Source organism: Heptranchias perlo, chromosome 41, assembly GCF_035084215.1.
Source record: "Heptranchias perlo isolate sHepPer1 chromosome 41, sHepPer1.hap1, whole genome shotgun sequence".
Classification (NCBI taxonomy): Eukaryota; Metazoa; Chordata; class Chondrichthyes; order Hexanchiformes; family Hexanchidae; genus Heptranchias; species Heptranchias perlo.
Window position 1 is genome coordinate 12,818,528 of NC_090365.1, and position 27,973 is coordinate 12,846,500.

The following is a 27,973-nucleotide window of genomic DNA, read 5'->3' on the forward strand; positions in this document are numbered from 1 at the left end:
AATCACACAGTCTGGCATTATCATTTTGTGTTTGAAGTTAAGACTTGTCTTGGTGTTGAGCAATGCACCATCTTTGTTCATGCTCCAAGGCCTCTACCAATGCTGGTCTAAAACAAGCTGCTAAAAGATGTATGAAAACATCCTCAGGGTGTCGGTCCTACCCCTCGCCCCTCTGTAGGAAAGTTAGCTTCTATCTGGTATCTACCCAGGATGGCAAAGCTGGTCAGGAACTTGATGTATAGAGAATCACTGGTGTAAACTGCAGTGTTCCACTCTGATGTAGAACACTACAGTACACTGCCCCACAGGATTCTTCTATAGTTATCTGACAGGTCAGAACTTTTTAACCTCTGAGTCTCATAAATTCTTAAGCGATTCATAGATTCTTATTCACTATAGTGAATAATTTTCACATTTAGTATTACCTGCCTTTCTTTCTGTTATGAGGATAGTTAAGAGTATGCTTTACTCGTTCTTATTTAGTAATTACTATTTAATAAAAACAGAAGACCAAACAGCCCACTGAATCTTGTTCCTTTTGAAAGCCCTTAATGTTTTCATCTCTACTACTGCCAGATTATTCCAGACACTTTGAAGAACTTCTTCCTAATATTTATAAATGTTTGCCCTTTGGCCCCGCTAGTCTGTCCTACTGTGAAGTAATATTTTAGCTTAATACCCCTTAACCAACATCTCTCTAGGCTGTGGCGATTCAGCTTTTGCAGTACTGCTTTTTGAGTAATTACATCAAAATTACAAGACGGAAACAGGTCACTCAGCCCAACCAGTGCACATTGGTGTTCATCCTCCACACGGGCAGTAGTTCTAATCCGATGTGCCCACCCTGTTCCTATATCCTATTATTCCCTTTCTAATCATCACTCGTAACTCGTCCCTCGTAACTCTGTCCCTGTTACACTTGGAATTATTTTGGAGCTCTTCTCAGTATCCACCCCAATGCATCAACATCCTTTGCACAGTGTGTCAACCAGAATTGAACACTGTACTCCATGTGATCTGGCTGCTGCATTGTACAGCCTTGCCATAACCTCTAGAGAGTTGTATATATCCTGATCCTGATATAACCTGGTTACATGTCCTGATTTTATTAGCTTTTATTAATTGTCTCGCCCCATTGTCTGGACATGGACAATGACCAGTCTACCCTAACTCATTCTAATCCTTCTCTGCTGATTGTATGATATTCAGTTCAACTTGTTTTGCACATTTCTGTTTAATTTACAAAACTTTACACTTATAAGTATTAAGCTTAATTTGTGGTTTGTTTGGCTTGGAATTTTATACACATTCCCTTTATTGGTTTATTTGCTTTACCTCGTGAGGGTGTCATAGATGACCAATTTGAAGTTGGTGTTGAGCAATCCCAGATCAGATGCAGTGTAAAGATTTCCTTGGGTCATAACTAGGGCCATTTTATAATTTGAATTCAGTTTTTAAAAAAAAAAATCTGGAAATACAAAGCTGGTATTGGTAAAAGTAACCATTTCTCATTTTCTATTTTTAAAAAACTGGTTCTCTAATGTCCTTTTTTAAGGAAGGAAACCTGCCGGTCTGGCCTACATGTGACTCCAGTCCCACATCAGCATGGTTGACTCTTAACTGCCTTCTGAAGTGACCTACCAAGCCACTCCATTGTATCACCACCTTCTCTGCAATTAAGGATGGGCAATAAATGCCGGCCTCGCCAGCAACGCCCATCTCCCGAGAAGGAATTAAAAAACATGCTGGAACTCTCTTAAACCCTTCCTCCTTGCTATATCTCTCCCCACCTTCAAAACCCTCCTCAAAACCTACTTCAATCATGTTTTCGTCACCACCTCACACTCTCCTGATACTCCTGTGTCTGTTTTTCCACAGCTGTGAAGCACCATGGGATGTTTTACTATGTTGGAGATGATCTATAAATTCATGTGTTCTTATTGCACTTGAGTGTCTGACCCTTAGGGAGAGTGCTACCATCTGGGCCTGTCTAATTGTCAGTAAAAAAAAATCTGGTACATGTATTGTGCAAATATACACTTGGTTATTTGTGCATCAATATGTAGAAAGTGTATGCTGTCCTGATCTAAACAAATCCCTGGCAATGTAGTTATTGCAGAGGGTAGTTCTCAATATGGCTGGGAACTTCTGTCAAACAGGATTCTATAACATTTCTCCTTGCAGCTGTTTTCAACACTTTCCAGCTCAAGTAGGACAAAAAATATTTAAAATTTCTATTCGAGTTAGAATTCTAACAGAATATGCTTGTCCTGATGTACCTGCTGCTGAGTTGCAACAAATATGTAGTGCATCCATTGGTCAATTCCAACCCTTAGAAAAGCCTTGACTGGCAACTTTATAATTTCCCTGACTTGTCATTCTTAGGTGCCATTAGCCACCTGGCCACTGTAAATAGTTATTCAGCTACTTTAGAAAACAGAAAGCAGAGTTTTACATTTTTAAAAAAAAATAATTTAAAATGCTAATGTTATGGAGCTATGAAGCATAATTAGAGAAGCTTAAACTCTAAATCACTTGGTAATCCAGCCCGCAAAGCCCAGGCAACTCGGTCCAATTTGCATTTCTATTTCTTATTCACTAGTTTTTCCTGTTTTGAATTTTGTGTGGCTGAAGCTTTGGAAAGGGCTTTTTTTTAAGCTTTGATGCCTCATTTGGTGAATAAATCCTAAATCAGAATACCAAGATCTATTCGTATCAGCAGCTTGAGTTGTATGCAAACTAACCGGACTGCTGATTTTAAATTTTGTGTCCTGAAATTCCATGGAACCCACCTATGAAAGCTTGGACTCTCCTGGTATAGAAAAGGTGCACCGGGAATATTAATTCAAGGCGAGTCAGATCAGTGGGACAAGAGAACACACATTTAAATTAGCAAAAAAGGAAATTCAAAATGGATCTTAGAAAAAAACATGCTTTTACACTGAGTGATCAACTGTTTGGAACAATCTACCACATAAATTGGTGGAGTTAAAGACTGGGGAGTTCTGAATGCAGTGACTCACCTCCTGACTCCCCAAAGCCTTTCCACCATCTAAAAGGCACAAGTCAGGAGTGTGATGGAATACTCTCCACTTGCCTGGATGAGTGTAGCTCCAACAACACTCAAGAAGCTCAATACCATCCAGGACAAAGCAGCCCGCTTGATTGGCACCCCATCCACCACCCTAAACATTCGCTCCCTCCACCACCGGCGCACAGTGGCTGCAGTGTGTACCATCCACAGGATGCACTGCAGCAACTCGCCAAAACTTCTTCAACAGCACCTCCCAAATCCATGACCTCTACCACCTAGAAGGACAAGGGCAGCAGGCCATGGGAACAACACCACCTGCACGTTCCCCTCCAAGTCACATACCATCCTGACTTGAAAATATATCGCCGTTCCTTCATCGTCGCTGGGTCAAAATCCTGCAACTCCCTTCCTCACAGCACTGTGGGAGAACCTTCACCACACAGTCTGCAGTGGCTCACCATCACCTTCTCGAGGGCAATTAGGGATGGGCAATAAATGCTGGCCTTGCCAGCGATGCCCACATCCCACGAACGAATTTTTAAAAAAAGATGCTTGGCTGGGTGAATTGGATTATATGGGGAATAAGCCTGATGGGTCAGATGTCCTTTTCTCACCCATACCCTTTTGTGTTCATAATAACCCACACAGACTCATTCAGAGAGCGAATATGTAGATTTTGAGATGGAAGATGGTGAAGTAGACGATGGAACTTCAGCTGAGAAATTATGTGCACCTCCCAGGTCAGTTACAGATTATTTCAAAAATTGTCATCATTTTGCATTATAAAGAATGCTTTGTAATCAAGTTTATACATTTCCTGCACAGAGCCAAGGTAACTGTTCCTTCAGTGTCTCTCCCCTTCTGTGCCTGTGGGCAGGCACCTAGTCTCTGCTGATCGCTTCGCCTCAGTGATTGAGGTGGGAAGTTACTATCGAGAATGAAGGGTGCACACCCACGTTTTGCCACTGTGTTGCCTTCCCGTAAACATTATTAAAATGCTTATCTGTTGCCTGATTTTGCTATTTTTAAAAAGCTGTTGTAATTTGCAGCCGCTGGCATTTAGTGAAAGTGGCATTTTACTGCTGCTAGATGTCACAAATGTGCTTTGTAGTTTCTGTATAGTAAAATATTAACAAATCATAAAATCAACATTTGGTAGACAATTAAACATCTCCCCTACTGCAACTTTCCTTCTGGTGTCCCTAGGGTGAGTAATCTGTTCCCAGACTTGTGTTCTGGAGAGGACCATTGGGGGATGTGGAAGAGCAGCCCAATGACAACTTTTTTTCCCTCTATATAGAAGGTGCATAATCTCTCTTTCTCCCTATAATGACATGGCACGGAATGAGAATGTAGGCATCAGATCGTTCTGCTTATCTAGGTCCCTCTTTTCTCCTCTGCTGAAGGTGCTGACTCTTGTTAAGCTTTGATTCCACAGATGGTGGCTTTCCATTACCTTGCCCAAGTTGCCGTTCTGCAAGTAAGAGTCCAGATATGGCTCACCAGTGGGTGATTCATCCACAGAGGGCACCACAGGTTGAATCCTGACCGTCTGCCATTCACAAATAAAATAAGACTTGCATTTATAGGGCCCCTTTCAGGACGTCCCAAAGTGCCTTATAGCCAATTTTGAAGTGTTGTCACTGTTGTAATGTAGGAAACACGGCAGCCAATTTAAGCACAACAAGGTCCTACAAACAGCAATGAGATAATGACCAGATAATCTATTTTAGGGGTGTTGGTTGAGAGATAAATATTGGCCAGGACACTGGGGAGAACTCTCCTGCTCTTCTAAATATTGGAACAGGAGTAGGCCATTCAATTAAATAATGTCTGATCTGTATCTTAACTCGATTTACCAACATTTGGTTCCATATACCATAATACCCTTGCCTAACAAAAAACGAGCAATCTCAGCTTTGACATTTTCAATTGACCCCCAGCCTCAACAGCTTTTGGGGGAGAGAGTTCCAGATTTCCACTACCCTTTGTGTGAGGAAGTGCTTCCTGACATCACCCCTGAACATTCTAGCTCTAATTTTAAGGTTATACCCCCTTGTTCTGGACCCCCCCACCAGAGGAAATAGGGTAGATGGAGACAAACTATCAACTGCTTTAATCATCTTAAACACCTCAATTACATCACCCCTTAATCATCTATACTCAAGGGAATATAAGACTAGTCTACGCTGCAGCAGCCCCCCCCCCCCACAACCAAAGCCAATATATCCTTCCTGCGGTGCGGAGCCCAGAACTGAGAACTTCTCTAAATGGGTCTAATTAACTTTATATAACTAATGTAACTTCCAGCCCCCTTGAGATAAAGGTTAACATTCCATTCGCCTTTATAGTGCCATGGGATCTTTTGCGTTCACCTGCTGGGGCAGGTGGGGCCTTGGTTTAAGCTGTCTCCTGAAAGGCGGCACCTCCATTAGTGCAGCGCTCTTTCAGTACTGCATCGGAGTGTTGGCCTAAATGTTCTGCTCAAGTCTCTGGAGTGGAACATTGATGTAAGTTGAAAAAGGGGATAGCAATCGGGGGTAGTTTTTTTTTCTTCTCGCTCCAACCCAGGTGTGTTGAGGTGAACTGTTGTTAGCTGAACCAGCTAACTGCATGTACCGAGTATTGGACTTAGGACCTTTTGGAATCACTGGTCTATATGGCAACAAGTGCATTTACCCAGGGTAATTTTTGTAAAAAAAAATGATTTCCACCTGTTGTCTCCTGTCCCATGTACATATTGACGAATAATTGAATCCTTTTTTTAGGTGGCATTTTCACAATTATTCGCAATCTCGCAAGTTTTCACTTAAGAGAAAGGTAAGCCATGACATGCAGCATTGATTTAATCCTGTACTTGTATCAATAGAATTCCACTCTTGCATTCATGTGAGAGCTGTGTATTCTGATAGGATATTAATAATTCTATGAAATGTGGTTTTAGAAGCAGAACTATAGAATCAGATTGTTACAGCACTAAATCAGGCCATCTTGCCCAATTGGTCTTTGACATTGTTTTTCTCCAATTTATCTAATTCCACTGTCCCACCTGCTCCCCTTATTTATTAGCGAAAATTCTGCATTCTAAACACCTGCTGTGTAAAATAATTTTTTCCAATCTCCCCTTTAATTCTTTTTGTGATGATCTTAAGTTTGCGTGCTCCCATTACTGTCTTGCCAATCAATGCAAATAATCTGTTGCTATTTGCTTTATAACCTTTCATAGTCTCAAATGCATTTATCAGGCACCCGTTAACCTATGGTAACATCTTTAAGACCTTGGCGCCCAACCACACCATATTGGATCTGAAAGCTTATTGGTTTTCAGAGCTATTTCTTCTAAAGATTCTTCCTTTTTGGGTTGGTCTTGACTGATAAATGATGGTCCCAGCAGTCCCCTGATTTATCCTGTACCTGATAAGTTTGTGCTCTTGGTGCCAATTAGCCTAGTCTCATCAGCCTGTCTCATAGCTCTTCAAATAATGTTATAGTCTCATAAACCACTACACCAAAAATCTTTCCCCGTGGTACCAGAATTTGCAAAGTAGTGCAGATCCTAGATGATTAGTGGGACCTATTGGGCCCAGGTCTTAAACTAGTCCTTTGCTCTGTAGTATGTAATCCCTCATTCTTGTCAGTGCCCTGGTTTACTTTCTCCCAGTTTTTAATGGTAAGTTTCTGTTGTCATTCATACCAGAAAAACTTTAATCTTTTTACTGGTTTCCTGTTGGAAGCAATTGCAGCTTTCTCCTACAGTCATGAGCTTGTATGTCTATGCAACAAGTAATCTTTTTGTTTTAAAGATCTACAGTGCATCTGAGCTGAGGAAGAGTAGAAAGAATCCACTGTTGCATACCATGAGAGAACGAGAGTGGCGCAAACTGATGCAGACACGTTTCAACGAGTTGAGGGAACTGCTGTTTGAGGATGAACGGGTTTCTAAGCGTGCCATTCTTGATGAGGTTTGTTAAAGAATTACCCCAGTGTTTTGTTTCTTTTATTTGCTAAGAATCTTCACCAAATTTTTCACTCTTTCCTTCAAGGGTATGTTTTACTTTCCTAAATTAACATAAATTACAGAATGAGAAAAGGCCTTTCAGCCCATCAACCTCGCTCCTTCCACAGGTCATATACAACGTGCCCCCATCACAGACTCTGCCCCACCTATTTAATCTCCCAAGGGAAGGTTCTGCACAAATAGTCCCTATATTCTAGGATAATGGAGTGAAACACCAGAATCTGGACAAACATATGAAATTGACAGGCAGGAAAAGACCAGATGCACTATCAAGCCTGCCCCACACTCTCAATGGCTGGAACATCATGACCAGACACTCTTTTCACCCCACCCCCCATCCAAAGCCATGTAATCTCCTGGGAGAGGCAAAAATACTCTGGAAAATTCCACTGCCTGCCCCCCCCCCACCGAGGCAATGGAAATCAGTCCAGGAGATCACATGGGCCATTTGTTATCTATAAAGACACTTACCTACTATATGATGCGATTTTTGCCCCAGTCAACAATCGGTCTAGCTCCCTCTTGAAGGCAGAGCGTCATCGTCCACCACACCAGCCGACAGTACATTCCAGAGGCTGACTACTCTCTGGGAAAAGGAGAACCGCCTAACACCCCGTCTATTCCTACTCTTCCGAAGTTTAAACTTGTGTTCCCTAGTCCTCCCCAATCTGATAAACTGGAATAATCTATCAATAGGAATGCAATCTTGCCCTTCAATTATTTTATAGGTCTCTTATCAGGTCACCTCTACGTCTACGCTGTTCTAAAGTAAATATGATGTGGAGATGCCGGTGATGGACTGGGGTTGACAATTGTAAACAATTTTACAACACCAAGTTATAGTCCAACAAATTTATTTTAGATTTCACAAGCTTTCGGAGGCTTCCTCCTTCCTCAGGTGAATGGTGTGGAAATGAAATTTTCGAATCCTTCGCATTTGTAAATCACAGAACAATGCCTGGTGGTTACTGCCCGTTGCCAAGGCAATCACAGTGAGCAGACAGAGAGGTGTCACCTAAAAGGCCACTGAATATACAAACCCCCCCAAAAAAAAGAGAGAGAGAGAGAGAAGGAAGACAGTCAATAACCCGTTATATTAAAAACAGATAACATTTGTTCGCTGGTGGGGTTACGTGTAGTGTGACATGAACCCAAGATCCCGGTTGAGGCCGTCCTCATGGGTGCGGAACTTGGCTATCAATTTTTGCTCGACGATTTTGCGTTGTCGTGTGTCTCGAAGGCCGCCTTGGAGTATGCTTACCCGAAGGTCGGTGGCTGAATGTCCATGACTGCTGAAGTGTTCCCCGACAGAGAGAGAACCCTCCTGTTTGGCGATTGTTGCGCGGTGTCCGTTCATCCGTTGTCGCAGCGTCTGCATGGTCTCGCCAATGTACCATGCTCTGGGGCATCCTTTCCGCAACCAACGGAGTACCCTTCGTCGTCCAGTACTTCCCCGGAGCGGAGAAACTACGCCATGTTCTCCGCAGCCTTCAACATGTCATCAATGATGACGAACACCTCGCTATGGCCATCCCCACACCTCCACTACTCGCCTTTAAACAGCCACCCAACTTCAAACAAACCATCGTTCGCAGCAAATTACCCAGCTTTCAGGAGAACAGCGTCCACGACACCACACAACCCTGCCACGGTAACCTCTGCAAGACATGCCAGATCATCGACACAGATACCACCATCACACGAGAGGACACCACCCACCAGGTGCACGGTTCATACTCCTGTGACTCGGAAAGGATGCCGCGCAACAATCGCCAAACAGGAGGGTTCTCTCCCTGTCGGGGAACACTCAGCAGTCATGGACATTCAGCCACCGACCTTCGGGTAAGCATACTCCAAGGCGGCCTTCGAGACACACGACAACGCAAAATCGTCGAGCAAAAATTGATAGCCAAGTTCCGCACCCATGAGGACGGCCTCAACCGGGATCTTGGGTTCATGTCACACTACACGTAACCCCACCAGCGAACAAATGTTATCTGTTTTTAATATAACGGGTCATTGACTGTCTTCCTTCTCTCTTTTTTGGGGGTTTGTATATGCGGTGGCCTTTTAGGTGACACCTCTCTGTCTGCTCACTGTGATTGCCTTGGCAACGGGCAGTAATCACCAGGCATTGTTCTGTGATTTACAAATGCGAAGGATTCGAAAATTTCATTTCCACACCATTCACCTGAGGAAGGAGGAAGCCTCCGAAAGCTTGTGAAATCTAAAATAAATTTGTTGGACTATAACTTGGTGTTGTAAAATTGTTTACTAAAGTAAATAAACCAAGGTCCATAAGCCTATCTGAGTAGCTGAGGTTCTTTAAGCTGGAAATAATTCATGCAGCTCTCCTCTGGATCTTTTCCAAGGCCACCTTATCACCCACCATGTGGGGGGACCAAAACTGAGCCCAGTACTCCAGATGCGGTATGACCACCGACCTGTATAGTGTCAAATTTGATTTGTTTGATTTATACTGAAAGGGTTGATACTAATAATACAACCCAATACCCTGTTAAGTTTTAGTTCCAGTTTTGCTACATTGGTCATGAACCTTTAGTGATCTGTATAATATGCCTAGATCTTTTTCTCTCTCAACCACTTTAGTATTGTTCCCTGCAAATGATGTGGATATTCTGTGTTGGCCCTACCAATATGCATGACACTGCATTTGCCAATGTGTGGCCCAGTCCCCTAGATATCTAAATCTTTTTGGATTTGATTACTGTCTTAATGCTTGCACAGATTTTGGTGTCATCTGCAAACTTAATACCGTACTCCCAACACCACTTATTCGTTCATGGGATGTGGGCGTCGCTGGCGAGGCCGGCATTTATTGCCCATCCCTAATTGCCCTTGAGAAGGTGGTGGTGAGCCGCTTTCTTGAACCGCTGCAGTCCGTGTGGTGAAGGTTCTCCCACAGTGCTGTGAGGAAGGGAGTTCCAGGATTTTGACCCAGAGACGACGACGAAGGAACGGCGATATATTTCCAAGTCGCGATGGTGTGTGACTTGGAGGGGAACGTGCAGGTGATGTTGTTCCCATGTACCTGCTGCTCTTGTCCTTCTAGGTGGTAGAGGTCGCGGGTTTGGGAGGTGCTGTCGAAGAAGCCTTGGTGAGTTGCTGCAGTGCATCCTGTGGATGGTACACGCTGCAGCCACTGTGCGCCGGTGGTGAAGGGAGTGAATGTTTAGGGTGGTAGATGGGGTGCCAATCAAGCGGGCTGCTTTGTCCTGGATGGTGTCGAGCTTCTTGAGTGTTGTTGGAGCTACACTCATCCAGGCAAGTGGAGAGTATTCCATCACACTCCTGACTTGTGCCTTGTAGATGGTGGAAAGGCTTTGGGGAGTCAGGAGGTGAGTCACTCGCCGCAGAATACCCAGCCTCTGACCTGCTCTTGTAGCCACAGTATTTATATGGCTGGTCCAGTTAAATTTCTGGTTAATGGTGACCCCCAGGATGTTGATGGTGGGGGATTCGGCGATGATAATGCCGTTGAATGTCAAGGGGAGGTGGTTAGACTCTCTTGTTGGAGTTGGTCATTGCCTGGCACTTGTCTGACGTGAATGTTACTTGCCCCTTATCAGCTCAAGCCTGGATGTTATCCAGGTCTTGCTGCATGCGGGCACAGACTGCTTCATTATCTGAGGGGTTGCGAATGGAACTGAACACTGCAATCATCAGCGAACATCCCCATTTCTGACCTTATGATGGAGGGAAGGTCATTGATGAAGCAGCTGAAGATGGTTGGGCCCAGGACACTGCCTTGAGGAACTCCTGCAGCAATGTCCTGGGGCTGAGATGATTGGCCACCAACAACCACTACCATCTTCCTTTGTGCTAGGTATAACTCCAGCCACTGGAGAGTTTTCCCCCTGATTCCCATTGACTTCAATTTTACTCAGGCTCCATGGCGCCACACTCGGTCAAATGCTGTCTTGATGTCAAGGGCAGTCACTCTCACCTCACCTCTGGAATTCAGCTCTTTTGTCCACGTTTTGGACCAAGGCTGTAATGAAGACTGGAGTCGAGTGGTCCTGACGGAACCCAAACTGAGCATCGTGAGCAGGTTATTGGTGAGTGAATGCCGCTTGATAGCACTGTTGACGACACCTTCCATCACTTTGCTGATGATTGAGAGTAGACTGATGGGGCGGTAATTGGCCGGATTGGATTTGTCCTGTTTTTTGTGGACAGGACATACCTGGGCAATTTTCCACATTGTCTGGTAGATGCCGGTGTTGTAGCTGTACTGGAACAGCTTGGCTAGAGGCGCAGCTAGTTCTGGAGCACAAGCCTTCAGCACTACAGCTGGGATGTTGTCGGGGCCCATAGCCTTTGCTGTATCCAGTGCGCTCAGCCGTTTCTTGATATCACGTGGAGTGAATCGAATTGGCCGAAGATTGGCTTCTGTGATGGTGGGGATATCCGGAGGCGGCCGAGATGGATCATCCACTCAGCACTTCTGGCTGAAGATGGTTGCAAACGCTTCAGCCTTGTCTTTTGCACTCACGTGCTGGACTCTGCCATCGTTGGGGATGGGGATGTTTACAGAGCCTCCTCCTCCCGTTAGTTGTTTAATTGTCCACCACCATTCATGACTGGATGTGGCAGGACTGCAGAGCTTTGATCTGATCTGTTGGTTGTGGAATCGCTTAGCTCTGTCTATAGCATGTTGCTTCCGCTGTTTAGCATGCATGTAGTCCTGAGTTATAGCTTCACCAGGTTGGTACCTCATTTTTAGGTATGCCTGGTGCTGCTCCTGGCATGCTCTTCTACACTCCTCATTGAACCAGGGTTGATCTCCTGGCTTGTTGGTAATGGTAGAGTGAGGAATATGCCGGGCCATGAGGTTACAGATTGTGCTGGAATACAGTTCTGCTGCTGCTGATGGCCCACAGCGCCTCATGGATGCCTAGTTTTGAGCTACTAGATCTGTTCTGAATCTATCCCATTTAGCACGGTGGTAGTGCCACACAACACGTTGGATGGTGTCCTCAGTGCAAAGACAGGACTTCATCTCCACGAGGACTGTGCTGTGGTCTCTCCTACCAATACTGTCATGGAGAGATGCATCTGCGACAGGTAGGTTGGTGAGGACGAGGTCAAGTAAGTTTTTCCCTCATGTTGGTTCGCTCACCATCTGCCGCAGGCCCAGTCTAGCTGCTATGTCCTTCAGGACTCGGCCAGCTCGGTCAGTAGTAGTGCTACCGAGCCACTCTTGGTGATGGACATTGAAGTCCCCCACACAGAGTACATTCTGTGCCCTTGCTACCCTCAGTGCTTCCTCCAAGTGGTGTTCAACATGGAGGAGGATTGATTCATCAGCTGAGGGAGGGTGGTAGGTGGTAATCAGCAGGAGGTTTCCTTGCCCATGTTTAACCTGCTGCCATGAGATTTCATGGGGTCCAGAATCAATGTTGAGGACTCCCAGGGCCACTCCCTCCTGACTGTATATCACCTTACCGCCACCTCTGGTCGGTCTGTCCTGCCGGTGGGACAGGACATACCCAGGGATAGTGATGGAAGAGTCTGGGATGTTGGCTGAAAGGTATGATTCTGTGAGTATGGCTGTGTCAGGCTGTTGCTTGACTAGTCTGTGGGACAGCTCTCCCAATTTTGGCACAAGTCCCCAGATGTTAGTGAGGGGGACTTTGCAGGGTCGACTGGGCTTGGTTTGCCTTTGTCGTGTCCGGTGCCTAGTGGTCCGATGCCGGGTGGTTCGTCCGGTTTTATTCTTATTGTGACTTTTAGCGAGATTTTACAACTGAGTGGCTTGCTAGGCCATTTCAGAGGGCAATTAAGAATCAATCACATTGCCGTGGGCCTGGAGTCACATATAGGCCAGACCGGGTAAGGACGCCAGGTTTCTGTCCCTAAAGGGCATTAGTGAACCAGATTGGTTCCGTGAAGAGTAGTGGGCCTAGAACCAATCCCTGGGGGACACCACTAGTAACATGTCTCCATGCTGAACCACATCTGTTAACTGCAACTTTTTGGCTGCAGAATTGGAGCCGATTCCTAATCCAGTGTTTCAAAGACGCACTGATACTACAAGGTTCTATCTCGTGAAGTAACCTAGTGTGAGGTACCTTAACTAACAAAAGGCTTTCTGAAAGCCCAAGTAGATAATGTCTGCTGGATTTCCCTCATTCACGACCCTAGTGACTTCCTCAAAAAAAAACTATCAAATCGGCATGACCTATTTTTACAGAAGTCATGTTGTGAATTTCTAATTGCCCTTTACCTTTCCCAGTGATCATAAAGGGCATCTTTTACAATCCCTTCTGGCAGCAAGTAAATCCATCCCTGTGTCTCCACTATTCAACCCTCACCTACTACCCCTCACAAACGGTCCCCCAACCCAGTGTCTTCTCCCTTTCCTCCCTAAGCCCAACAACACATCATGTCTCCTGGAGCACTTATTGTTGTACGATATGTACCATGGTCGGTGTACAACTTGTGAATTTTTTGCCGTTACCACTTCTGAAGATGATGGTTGATGCTGGACTATGGTTTCATAGGTGCTGTCAAACCCTCTACTACTCTACCTGAGCAATTTTTCATGTGCAATCTCTGCTGAGATTGCTGCCTTGTGGAGTACAACGCCATGAGGTGCGAGCAACCTTTCATTACCTCGCCTAAGGGATCGTTCTTCCTGTACAAACCTCACCAGTGCAGATTGTTTGATCCTGGGTATGATTGCAGGCCAAACCTCCCATGTAGTTCATCTATTCCTCCCCAGCCTCCCTCTTCTCCCTTTTTGGAAATACTTAGTCTGGTTAATTGTTGCCTCACAGAATGTATGCATTAGTCAATAATTTTTTTTACAGCTCGGCAAACTTTGTTGCATCGTCCTATTACCATAAATGTAAAATAACTCCTAAATTACAAGTTTTGCACTGCAGGGTTTATATCTGCTGGCTTCCATTTTGTTTTCGAAGTAGTAAATGTGTGTTTTATGAAGTGGGACTATTTCTCTTAACTGCCTCCAGTGTTTTCGGTATTGTCTGATAGTTTTTAAACAAGAATATGACCAACGTTGTAATGGTATCTACTGACCTAGCAAGTAGTAGACCCATCTACAGGGAGGGAGAGAATCACACTACTGTACGCACAGATAAGATACTTAGCCAGGAGTGTTACAAGGGTCATAGGGTACAAATCTGAAGTACAAGTAGTCCAGTGGTAGACTAGCACTCCAGCTGAATCAGAGACCCCTGGCTTGAAAAACAGCCCTCCAAGTTTTATTTGTAATATATAAGGACGATTCTTTCTGCAGGAGTAAATTGAGAAATGCTTATTAAGAAATCGTAACAGAGTGCCAACAGAATAGAATTGCATATGTCAGTAGGGAAATGATAAAAAATACATATTGCAAATCTGCTTTGAATTAGGATGGTTTTCTTGTGTTTTTTTTTAAGAAGAATGTTAGTTTAAGATTTAATTCTCTCAAATGTTTCAAATCACTTTTTACCCAATTATGAAACATTAGGAGCTTGTTGGCTGAAGCAAGTCAAATAGTTGTGTACAACCACACCAGCCTAAAGCAAGAATGGCTATGCCAGAACAAATTGAAATGGGAGATTTCAGAGGAACCCATTTAGAAGTCAAAGGAATTGTGATTTGATTCAATTGACTTCAAATAGGGGGGGAAAGAAAACATCAGTTGTTTTAATATTTTTGTCTGACCGATAATTGCTGATTATTTTATCAGGGGTACCAGCTTGGTTACTAGCTTGAAGGTGTGAGTAAGCTGAATTTGTGCAGATAGTCATTAGGCTGGAGTGCTTTAGAACCTACTATGCTAATTCAGCATGCGCTCCATGTAGAATTTGGGAACCCTCACAAGCCATTAATGACACACCCCTTTTCCATATTTCAGCACTCATTATTTGAACAAGAATATTAAAATGATGAAAAATCAAGGCAAAAGGTTATTAATTACAATGTTTTGTAACTTTTTTTGGTCTTTAAATGTTCATGTAACCGTTGGACGATTGCTGCTTGGTAACATTACTCCATGCAGAGAGCTTTTTATTATTTAACTTTTTTTTATCCTCACAGGGCATCAGTGAAATCCAGAACTTGTGTCAACAAGGCCAAAAACTCTATATGGAGAAAAAGCTGCTGATGAAAAAACACAAGGCGTTGTTAAAAATAATCTCAGTCCTCTCTGGTGAGGCTCATTTTTTGTCTTTAATGTAAATGTTAATTTTAGTGATTTCCTTGAAGTGGTTGAAAAACAGACTGGTTTGAGTAGCCTTTTCTTTTTGTACCATTTTGTTTATACATTAATCACTAGTCCTGTAAAACTGTAAATGTTCAAATGTGATGCACCCATTTTCCATTACCTATCTACAGAATTTGTATTTGCCTGAAGCAACCCTTACAGTCAATGCAAGAAAGATTTGCCTTTTTAAAAAAAAACCTTCAAATCTAAAATAAAAACAGAAAATGCTGGAAATATACAGTAAGCCTGTCAACATCTGAGAAAAGATCATTCAATGTTTGTTATAACCCAAATTTCCATTTTGTAGTGCATTACCACGTCTCTCAAACAGACCAAAACACTTCATGAATTACTTTGTAACACACTAACTTCAGAATTGTGGTTAGTGCTTTGGGGAGGAAAGTGCTAATATTCATTTCAGGTTTTTAAAGAATAGTTAATTGCTTTTGGTTACCGAGCATTCATCTTAGACTATCAAACGGCAAGCTATATCTAAGTGAACCATTAAGAGCTTACTGAGTGTAATGCCTGTGACTAGTGCCAGAGGGAGCTCCTTAAATACTGGATCTAATCTAGCAAGTGGTTTATTTATTTATTTGTTTGTTTGTTTTGTATAACACAAGTTTGCAGCTGCAGAAATTGTTTCTGTGGGTATATCTTGGAGAAATTTACCCTGCCGCTCCTGAATGATGGTATAACTATTTTGAGGGGGGAGGAAGTGGAGGAGGAAAAGTTTAATAAAGAGCTTAACGAACTTATATGAACTTAAACCCATAATCTTCTAAGAGGCAAGTGCTACCAACAGCCAAGCTGTTACTAATGCAAGCTTATAATGAGGTTAGTGTGTATCTTGTGTTACATGACTGATTGAAGCCAAGAACAACTGCAGCAATGACTAGTATCTTAAATTTCACCGTGGTGCTTACTGGAAGCACAAAGATTGGAGAAATTGGCGTACTAGTTGGCAGGAAATCAACACTTTCTGTAGCTAATGCAAGTCTCGGCAAACCTGGTCAACAAATTATGCTTAAACCTGTTTTTGAACTTACAAATACAAGGGACAGAGTTCTAAACAAAGGTATGAAGCTTTGTCTCTGGCACATTCTGTTTGGATGTTCGATACAGCTGACATAGCTCTTATGGTCCTGCTGTATATCATAGTAATGGAGATAGTATCTCTCAATTCTATTTCTTTTCCCCCCCCTCCCCCATCAATCGCTGACTTTTGCTGGGGTGCTTGCCTCTGTCACAGCTGAGCTCAGTCCTATGTCTCTGAGTCTGTCTCCTGCTTTCTGTGTCTCTTTCTCCTAACCACCACCACCCCCGCACACCTCCCCCCCCAACCCAACCATCTCACTCACTCAATGTGTGTCTCTCTGTCTCCACACTTTCCAGAAGAAGTCACTGGTTAACAATTAAAAGTAGAGACCCTGGCTGAGTGTCTTTCACCTTCCTGGCCCAGGAATGCTGAGGCTGAGATCAGCTAAGTCTGTACAGATCAAGAGTCAAACCTGGGACCTTTTGCTTTCAATTCTTAGTATTATAATGTCTGGTGCCTGCACTCCATGTTTGCAGATTAGATATGAATTTCATGTATGTTATACAGCAGAGAAGAAACTTAAAAATCAGAAAAGTGGTGCTGCAGTTTGTGAGAAGAATAGTGAGGACTGTGATCAGAATGAAACTCCTATTTCTCCAGGCCAGTCTGTAAGTATGAAGTGTTTTACTTGCTTTTGAATTGATCCACAGACCAATGTAATGGGGTGTTTTAACACTCGTCCAGCACAGTATTTTCCTCTTAACCTGACCCCGGACTAAGGCTGTACTGTCATCCAATTGAGCAAGTGAAGAAGGGACGTTCAACTCACTGCCTGAAAGGGTGGTAGAGGCAGAAACCCTCATCGCATTTAAAAAGTACTTGGATATGCGCTTGAAGTGCCGTAACCTACAAGGCTACGGACCAAGAGCTGGAAAGTGGGATTAGGCTAGATAGCTCTTTTTTCGGTTGGCACAGACACGATGGGCCAAATGGCCTCCTGTGCCGTAAATTTCTATGAACTGTAAAAATGACCAAAGACTGTCAAATTTTATGCATTAAATTTAAAATATGTTTGCCGGTACTTTGCATTTTCAGCTATTGTCTGCTGTAAAGGGGAACAATGAAGAATCCACACTGGTGCCAATAGCTGGTAAGATTTCTTTCATGCTTCATTCAGTGTAATAAAACTGTGCAACTATTTATATTCTCGACAATGCTGATGTTTGGAAACCAACTCTTATCCAAGAGAGATAATTAATGGTCTGAAATGAGGAAGAAGTGCTTTTCCATCTGCTATGAATTGCAGCACCCCCCGCCCCCCATAAAACTCAAAGAAGCAAATATTCCCCCCCCCCCCCCCCACCCAGAAACCCCTTCCTGAAAAATATAGAAGTGCTAGCAGATAATCCATTAGTGGTCCTTTAGTTGCAGTGTGGTATGTTCAAATTTTCAGGTCAAAGAGCAACAAGAACCTTTTGCTTTGTTTGTTTTTCTGTGGTGACGGATGTGGAGAAATGGTGTTCTAATCAGACCCTCTTTATCTGGCTGTTCAAGGTTGCAAGTTACAACAATCAAGCTTTCTGTATTTGTAGTGGGAATTGAATAACTGGTCTGAGGTTGTAGGGGGTTGTTGCAGGGTCATTATCATCTACTTAGCACACTGGACGATAGATAATATCCAGTTTATTACGAGTGGAGAGAAGGTCATTAAGTGATGCGTGACTATTACAAGTTGTGAACTGCCACCAAATTCACCAGCGCGACACCTGGCAGTCAGTATTGTTCTGGTCTCTAAAAACAGGAGCAGCAACATAAAAGCAATTGCCTCCACCCATATTGTATCACCACAACAACAACAGCTTGCATTTATACAGCACCTTTAATGTAGTAAAACCTCCCAAGGCGCTTCACAGGAGTGTCATCAGACAGAATTTGACACCGAACTACATAGAACAGGCCAAAGAGGTAAGTTTTAAGGAGGAGAGAGAGGTAGAGGCGGAGAGGTTTAGGGATGGAATTCCAGAGCTTAGGGCCTGGGCAGCTGAAGGCACGGCTGCCAGTGGTGAGGCGATAGAAATCGGGAATGCATAAGAGGCCAGAATTGGAGGAGGTTAAAGATAGGGAGGGGCAAGGCCATGGAGGGATTTAAATTCGAGGCATTGCTAAAGAAAGAAAGAATTAATTCGCGTTTATATAGCACCTCATCAATGACCTGGTGTTGGTTGAGGGAGGAATGTAAGTCATGACATCGGGAGAACTCCCTGCCATATGCCATCCAAAAGAAAATCCAGCACTGCACTCGAGTGTCTGGATTGAACCTGCTGACACAGAGGGGAGTGCTACCAACCGAGCCAAAATGACCCTCTACAAAAAGTACTTGTGTGCTGCCAAATAAAATGGGAAGAACAGTACATTACTGTGAAAGTGCATCCAGCCCCAAAATCTCTCTATTTTTGATACGTCATCTTTTTTTAAATACCAGTGTTTAAAATCTGACATTTTGGTAACCTTTTTTAAAAAGTTTTTAATTTTAACTTTTTAAAAAAAATCTATTTGCCGCAGGAACTCCTTTTCACCTTCTCCTCGAGAAAATTGCAGTTTCCCCACATGGTGAGGAGCTTGGAAGATACAGTCCCATTCTTCAGACGGAAGCACGTGGCACAAAGGGACTAATGCCAGGGAGTGCTGTCATACCCCAGCCAGAGGAGGCACATTTAGCTTTTTCAGGTATAGTAGCTCCAAACAAAAAATGTCGAGATAGTCTTAGATTATTTCTAAGTTAAAGGATGTTGGGAATGTGCATGCTAAGGTGCAGTGAGGTTACTCGGGGAGGTAGACTGCAACCCACCTCCTCTTCCAGGAGAGAAAAGGTTAACACTTGACTGCTCCCGAGTACCTTCCAGTGGCCACTTACTGACTGGAGGTCGATTACCTGCTCACCTTTTGGGAAAGATTATGGTGTATGAAGATTGGCCATGATCTTATTGAATGGCAGAGCAGGCTCGAGGGGCTGTATGGCCTACTCTTGCTCCTATTTCTTATGGCACTGGGGCAGAAGAGAAAAATTGAACACAGCTAAGATTTCATGGTGCTCTGCAATTTTATCTGTCAGAGTACAGTTTCTGTACATTCTACTGCAGGTGGTTTTTTTTTTAAGAAGTTCTGTAAATTGAAATGACTCATTGCAAACAAAACATTGTGACCTTATGTTTGTGCCCTTTGGTGTGTGCCAACTACACGTCTCCTCTCCTTTAGGTCCAACTTAATCATTTACAGGGGTCAAATTTGACTTGGTAACAAATGGAGATGGAAATGTTCTGTCCGTGCACCAGTGATCTTCTTCCACCGTGAGGGCAAAATCAGCTTTGCGGCTGTAGTACAGGGAAGACCATGAAAAGGAATCTGCTACTTCTGAAAGTAAAGCAGAACGGAAGAAAAGAACTTGCATTTACATAACAGGTTTCACGATCTCACGACATCCCAAAGCGTTTTACAGCCAATTAAGTACTTTCAAAGCGTAGCACTGTTGTAACATAGGAAACACGGCAGCTAAGTTGCATACAGCAAGGTCCCACAAGCAGCAATGAGATAATGACCAAATAATCTATTTTAGTGATGTTGGATGAGGGATAAATATTGGCGAGGACACCGGGGAGAACTCCCCCTGTCCTTTGAATAGTGCCATGGGATCTTTTACGTCAACCGGAGAGGGCAGACGGGGCCTCGGTTTAACGTCTCATCCAAAGGACAGCACCTCTGACAGTGCAGCATTCCCTCAGTGCTGCACTGTAGTTTCAGCCAAGATTATATGCTCAAGTCTCTGGAGTGGAACTTGAACCCACCGCCTTTTGATGCTGAGGTGAGAGTGCTACCCACTGAGCCACGGCTGTCACTTGACCCGTAAGACAAACACACTCAGCGAGTGAAGAAAGCTGAACTTCTGTATGTTGCAGAAAAGTACACTATTGCTTTAGTAGGGGAATATGAGGGGGTGGGAAAGGAAAGGAAATAAGTTTCTTACTGCACAAGGAAAGCTACTGTAATTGGCTTTTGCGTACAACGGTTTTGACATCTTTACAGCAATATTCTATTTTGAAATTCTTGTCCTTTTTTTAAAAAGGGTAGTTAATGTTGTCAATCACCAGTGTAGGTTTTTATAAAATCTTCCAACTTTTAGGAGAACAATATTAATATAGCTTTAGCTGGTGGCTCTGAGGAACCTGACATTCTGAGTCAGGTGGAGGCCATGGTTCCCACTAAGTGACCAGCTGACTCTGCAGGCAGCTGCACTGAGAGAACGAGACTTGGCATCCTTTGGTTGCCTGGGTGTTGTTCCAGTGCAGACTTTCCCTAAGGCAGTAGTAGCTGACATGGCATCAACCGCTACTGAGTTAGCAAATCCGTGTCCCATCTCAAATGAAATACTGCGATATATTTGGAACTGGCCACCAGGCCTCGGCTGTGTGTGAACATGGTACGGATTTTAAGCTTTGTGTGTATTCACGTTGCCTTTTTGTAGGTATGTTAATAAAATGCAATTTTAGTGTTTTTTGGCTACTTTTAAACGTCCTGAATAAATGGTAACTGGTGCTTTTAGAGTGTAGTAAAATTTCTCTTTATGTTTTTTGATGTAGAGGGCTATTCACAGTCCAGAGAGGAAACGGTCATGCAGAAGCTTCCAGAAAAATTAGGAACCGTCCCTGGTACAATATCAACAGCGATTAATGTAGCATTGAGGAACCTCAAGACTGTGCAGGATGGGGAACAGCATGTGAATGCCATGGGGCAGAATTTCAAATCCACGAAAGACCTGCCATCAACTGGAGGCCAATCTGTTGGTTTTGAAAAAGCAACACAGGATGAATTGTATTGGGCAAAGTCAACAAGCAAAGACTCTACTGCAGAAAAAACCAGGGAGGGAACGGAAATAGCTAAAAATGTCAAACCGACTTTGGTAGCTGCATTGGATTTCGAGCCTCTGGGAAAGGGTCAAACAGATTCTTCAAGATCAGCAGTAAAAGGGAAACTGCAGGTTATCAGATCAACAAAAGGGCAGGACATTCTACAAAAACTGGCTAAGAAGGTGCAAGAGGCTGGAATAAAACCATGGACATGGAAATCAAAACGAGAAGATTCGGAAAATGTCCCGCACAACTTGTTTGACAGTGCGAGTAAGTCAATGCTGTGTTTCCAAAAGGCTTCCACCTCTGTTAGTGAGACCCCCATTGCCCAGTGTGTGTATACAGAGACAACTAAACCCCTTGTGAAGGGCAAAAGCTTGCACAGTCTTCTGCCAGACCAAACGTTGAAGCAGAGCCCATCATTGAACAAAGGGGGAGCAGGGCATATGGAGGCTGAGCTAGACATGGATTCAGTCTCTTCAGATGGCTCTACAACAGCAGCACATGCAGTCAGAGAGCCCAAAATATTTATATCTTCCGTAGACATTCATTCGGCCAATGAAGCAAATGCAAACGGAGGCTACTTGCTGCTGGATTCCACACAGTAGAGTATGAAAGGTTCCTAAGCGGAGGAGCTCTGACTGTAACGCATGTTACTGTCTTCTCTCTTTCACTTCCTCTTCCACTGCTGTGTTGATGACCTCTCCACGCCTTAATGGAAAGACTGGCTGAGCAACATGTTGCAGAAGGCCAGAAAAGCTGGGCAGTTTTTTGAATAACTGAGCCCGTACTGGGATTAGACTCAGCCTGAGGCAAGTTTTTGAAACTAACAGCAGGGACTGTACCCCATGCTAATATTGGATTTGATCGACTCAATGTTTACACACCTTTTTTTAAGCTGTTCAAGAAAGTCTTGCTATGCTGCTTCCTCGGCTGAACAAAGACCAAGTTCTCTCTACTCTTTCTTTCCTCCCACTCCCCCACCACCATCAAGGTTACTGTCCTTCCAGCAGGAAACATGTGAAGAGAGGAGTAGCTCCATGAGCGAATAGAACTGAAAGTTGTACAGTTGTTGACTTTGCTGTAATATTGGCACTTACACAATAAGTATGTGTGGGGAGGGGGGAGAGGAATCAAACCAGAGTGAAATTGCAATGATTTATTGGCAGAACACATCCCAGAAAGTTAGAATATATGTCAGAATGTTTGTATTTGTGGAGAATCAACAGTAATAAACTCACTGCTCCGTCCCATCCCACGTAGGTCAGTACTAGAGGCAATCAACAAAGAATGTTTTTTAATGTCTGCCTTATTAGGGTAACAAAAAGTTATTGCAGGCTTGGAGAGAATGAGTTCACTTCACATGTTAAAATCTGAATTTCTGAAGACTGGGTCCCTACCACAGTAAATATTGAAATGTTTGCTGTGAGTCAGTGGATGAATGCTTAATATTAAAAAGTGCATAGCTTTTTCTAAAGTGGATTTTGTACTTCACAGTACAGGTTGGAACTTCAGTCCAGTTTTTAAACATGGTCTTGCGTGGAATTAATACATTTGCACAAAAACGTGCACATATGGTATTTTTTCCTTGTGTAGCTATTGTTTTTCAGAAGTGCAGCACTTAGCAATTGTCTTTGACTTGTATTTTTAACTCCAGATTTTCAGTCTGTATTTAAAAAGTTTTGAAATCTTACAATAATGTTAAAATGGCTGAGAGGAGAGAGTCTTTAAGATAATTTTGGTCTGTAATCGAAAGAACTAAAACGGTTGGGGCGGTTAGGCACTATAAGGTGCACCATTACAGTAACATCACTAGCGCTATATCATGGAATGCTTGTACCACTCTCTGAACAGCCCTCCATAGGGCAATACATGAACACTTTGTTCAAATGTACTTGCACTTGATTGTGAGATGAGTCATTTTGTTATAATACTGAGTGCAAAGATTTGAAAATAATTTCCTGGCTGCGAGCTGATTCATATCCTGCATCCACACCTCTACTGATGGTCTGAAACTGACTGATCATGGAATGGACTCCCAGATAGAGTAGTGAAGGTGAAACCCCTGAGATCACTTAACAACCAATTGGTTTTCTGCAATGGGTGGACTTTAGGGTCATTCTGGATAAATGAATTAAGTTGAGCCCAAATAGTCATCCTCATCCATAATTACCTTGTGACTGATCAGGTGTGCCTGATGACTTTAGATGAAGTGCTCTGATTTTTCTTCCTCCTTCTTCTGAAGTAACTAGTGGCTTCCTTGTGGCAACTCCACTAATGGGATCACTACTGCGCTCTAGATGTGAATTGTAAGTATAAAAACCCACTTCCTTCCACTGTGGTGTATAGAGACTTAGACCTCGTGCCCTGCAAGTTTACAAACCTGTTTCAACTGCTACTGTGATGTCCCTCCTGTGCCCCTATCTCTGGTAGTCCAGCACTTGTAGCTCATACAATTCAGTCTGTTTTGCACTTCTGTTTCTTATTTGTTGGTTTTCTGTTTGGAGTTTGTGGGTCTGGAGGTTTGCAAAGGGCTGTTCTTAACACTGTTACCTCAGTGATGGACAAATCTTAAATCAGATCACCAAGACCAGCTATAAACAACTTCATATATGCAAATTAATGAGAACCTGGATTTAACCTTTATTTGTGTCCCTGAGGCTCCCTGCTATGTATTTATACAGTCCAGAAAGACACGCTGGAACATCCCTGGGTGTTATGATTTGGTTCTACAATTCGTAATGAGTGCTGCTCATTTATATTTAGTACAAGTGATTGTGGGAACTAGGCAGGAAAATTGTTTCAGATGTTAAATTAGGATATTGTTTTGGAAAAATCCAGTTTGATTTTTCAATTTCCCTTCATGGCACATCTCACTGTGTTGTGTGCAGGTGGATATACTTCACTATATATTGTATGCACATTTCTAGTACTGTATCTTTCACTGTATACTTTAGATTGCTATATGTGATGCATATTTTGTCATATAATAGATTTGAAGGGCCATTAATCTGTTCTACCTCCTCATAATTTGGCCTTGCACTGCCATGAGGATAGTCCCTCAAACACTTTTCTGTTTGTGGTCCAGATCTGCAACACATCTGGACCACAATAGCTCATTTTTAAGTTCTTTGTGCATGGCCTTTTTGATTATTGGTATTTGTTGTATTTCACGTTCTGTCTCGAATACTTTGAAATTGCCAGCCTGACTTGACAGTGGTGGCTTTAATGCATTGAAGTGGAGATATGACAAGTTGTGGAATATGTAAGACTTTAAAAAAGAAATCAGGGCTCCATGTATAGTTTCTACAGTTCTGTTGTACATAATATCTGATCTTCAGACAGGAAGATGACTGCAGAAAAAGCAAGACTGGCAGAATTCAGCCATTCTGATGGGACCACTACAGTAGAGATGCTGCATTGAATAGATTTGTATCACCATCCACAACACTACTTTCTTTAAATCCTAGTCTCCATGTTCTCTCTGGTTGAATGTGCACTACACTAAGGATTTGTCGTCTGTAACGGTTTGAGTGTTTAGCAATTGCTTCGATTATTTAAGCAAGAACTGAACCAGTGGCATGATTTAGGAACACCAGTTTTTAAAAGAAAGTAAGTTGGAAACTTTCTAACTTTTTTTAAAAGGAGAGGAGAATTGTATCAGTTTTCTTAATATCAACTGACCATTTACTAACCATCCTCTGCCAAGTGATCTGAGCCATAACCAGTTAATGTTATAGAATCCAGCTTGGTATTTGGTGAAAGGGAGGAGAGACTCTCATGTGTTTCATGCTCTGTATTGTGGGAAGGGTGGCAACTGATCACTGGTTTGTAAAGGTGCTTTAGGACTGCAGAGATTTCTGGTACATGAAAAAAGTTCTGCAGAACAATTTTTTACACAATAGCTCTGTTCCTTCCTCTCCTAACTAAAACTACACAATAAGCTGGTTACAGATTCCATTCTTACCAGAATACATTGCATGAAACAAGGAATGCTTCCTTCCTGATTTGGGTGGGGGGGATGCATTTGTTACAATGAAAATGTAAAAAGATCCCCTCCTCCCCCATGTTGGAAATCTGAATTAAAAACAGAAAATGTTGGAAATGCAAATCAGGTGCATCAGGATCTAAAAAGGGAAAAGACAGGTTAATGTTTTGGGCGTGACTGTAAATTGAACTCTATTTGTTACTGATTGATTTCTGTACAGTGAAGAAATCAATATATAAACCAGCACACCACTGAAATTTAGGCCTTGTATCTAGAACAACTAGATCCAAAAACAATCTGTCATTGGTATCTTACAGGCCTGAGAAAGCAGAACTACTGGCTGAAAATAATCCTTCCTGGTCACTACTGTTCCATCACTACAAATTAAAACCTTGTTCATGTTTTTAATGTGATGTTTTGGAAAGATATTGTAGGTATGCCCCTCAAAAGCTGTCCCCACTGCCCCATCCCTCCTGTATTATTCCATGCCTCGATTTACCCATTGAGTCTATATATCTGCTGTTGGAAGACCAAGTTGTATAAGATGAGGAGTATCATCTGGGACAGCCCAGGATTGGGTATTTGCTTTTACACCCTGATTGAATTTGAGCTGCTTCTGGTGAAACTTACAATAAAGTTGCGGTTTAATATGGCTGTGCAGTTCAGAATGAGATCCTCTCTCAAAACTAGGGCCCAAGTTATCCTTATTTCCCATAATAGTGTTCTGCTGTGCAGTGGTATGCTCGTGTTCTGGAGTTGTAGGATTGGGACAGTTCCTGATCTTGTGGGCAAGTGGTCCCCCCTAGCAGGGAAAGAGGGTCAGTCCACATCATCTCTGCACACCTTCTACTTGACAGCTCAAATGAAACTTTTCATAAACTGCTTTTTCAATTGCCTTGTGCTTCCTTTGGGCCTTGTAGCATTCCCAGGTTTCCAGCCCTTTACTGTTGCTTATGCAGCCTGGATTTTTCATTTATCCATTTCCTTTCGTTTGGATAAAGTGTTGAGTCTCACTGTGCGACTCGAGGAATACTCAAAAGATTAGAACATAGCAGCTTGAGAAAACTTGGATGCCAGGCTCGTACAGAAGCAAAATGTAACTTTCTATGCACTGCGGCAGTCCAGTCCACCTTCGGTAGTTATTTTTAAAAAGTTTTTAGTTTTTTATTTTTAAAGCCTGTCTTCACCATCTGGACTTCACAGATTGCTTAGTCTGCTGGCTGAGAAAATGAACACATCATGAAAGATCTCAGTCATCTGCACCAGTGATTGGCCAGTGGGGGAATTTGGGTTGGAATGTGTTTTCAGATTGCTTTCGCTTGTGATCTGATGACTGTAGTTGGAATTCAGCCTACTCGCCTGGTCCGTAGAACAGCGCACTCTCATATCTAATGCTGCGTTGGCAGGGTACTAGAGTTCCATATGGTTGTTTAATCCTGAACATATGACTATTTCAGGAATGTCATTGAAGGAAAGTAAGGATATGATGGTTTTGGCTTGGCTCAGGTGGTAACATTCGTCTGAGTCAGAAGGCTTAAACCCCACTTTAAGACTTGAGCCCATTATCTAGTCTAACCCTCCATTGCATTATTGATGGAGTTGGCATTCTTTAGATAAGGTGTTAAGCAAGGTACCATTTGCCTGTTGAAGTAGACGTCCGAATCCTGTGCGAGAGCAGAGAGATCGCACTCTGTCCTGGCTAACATTCCTCCCTCAACCAGAAACTGTTTAACTGGCCATTCATCTCATTGTTGCTTGTGGGAACTTTTGCCCAAAATGGCTGCTTTGTTTGCCTACATAACAATCACTGCATTTCCAAAATAATTGAAAGTGTGAAGCGCTTTGAGACATTGAAAAGATGTAATAAAGCGCTATATGAATGCAAATTTTTTATAATTGTAACATACAAGGTATTTATCAGTGTAACTAATTTGTGTGTTGCAAGAATTCTGTGAAGAGAAGTGGATATAAGCTGGGCAGTGTGAAAGCTCCAGAGCATGATTGAATTGTTTAATGAGGAAAAAGCAGATGTTGCTCCTTATCGTTACTTCATAAAAGCTATAGAAGACACGACTTTCATTATTTTACTGTGTTAAAGTGCTCGTCTGCATAAGGAAAGTTTTTCTTTCACATTGTCGTAGTTCATTGTGACTAAGGAATGACTATCTCATGCTTTTTTTTTAGCAAATATTGATTTGCTGATGAATTTATCTGAACCTGTTTGTAAAGTAAAATCAGTGTTATTTGTATTTTTAATATTTTTCAATGAAAGGTGCATCACCTAACAATTGGTGAGAATTATTTTTAGTACGAATACTCTGTAAATACAGCAAACTGTTGTAATTAAAAAGCATGTTTGCTGCAAAGTGAGTTTTTTTGGCTAGATGTTGAACTTATTCACATCCAAATGGCAGTGGTCATGATCAAGACAAGATAAATCTTGGCATCTGATGGGAAATCTACCTCACCTCAAGCCTTCAATCTGTCCTCTCTTCAAGCTTTGAACCTCCTTCCCTTCCATTCCCCCTCCCCCCATTACAGCCTTTATACGTCTCCCCCTCATCAACATTATTAAACTTTCCAATATGCTCTTTCCACTTACTACATCTTCACTGTTGCCTTTTCTCCCCTGTGTGCGCTGACAATGACTTGTCCTGTGGTCCAATCCCACGATCACCTGCTTTGTTTGAGTACAAGGATGAAGAATGCAAATTTGAAATGTGTCATCTATAGTAGTTTCAGGACTGAAGTCAGCTC

The 27,973-nt window shown here is 42.8% G+C and overlaps 1 protein-coding gene across 3 annotated transcripts in view; it reads left to right on the forward strand.

The window, feature by feature from the left end:
• Nucleotides 1–27,564, forward strand: part of LOC137306064 (uncharacterized) — a 69,648-nt gene extending 42,084 nt beyond the window's left edge. For 2 of the 3 annotated variants that reach the window (XM_067975120.1, XM_067975122.1), the window contains exons 22-29: nt 3,683–3,774; nt 5,803–5,854; nt 6,838–6,996; nt 15,123–15,234; nt 16,895–16,995; nt 17,423–17,477; nt 18,890–19,054; nt 20,962–27,564. In XM_067975120.1, coding sequence (XP_067831221.1) covers nt 3,683–3,774; nt 5,803–5,854; nt 6,838–6,996; nt 15,123–15,234; nt 16,895–16,995; nt 17,423–17,477; nt 18,890–19,054; nt 20,962–21,836 — 1,611 coding nt within the window. In that variant the 3' untranslated portion in view covers nt 21,837–27,564. The remainder of the gene's footprint in view (nt 1–3,682; nt 3,775–5,802; nt 5,855–6,837; nt 6,997–15,122; nt 15,235–16,894; nt 16,996–17,422; nt 17,478–18,889; nt 19,055–20,961) is intronic. The other variant, XM_067975121.1, reaches the window with a different exon arrangement.
• Nucleotides 27,565–27,973: the final 409 nt, after the last annotated feature.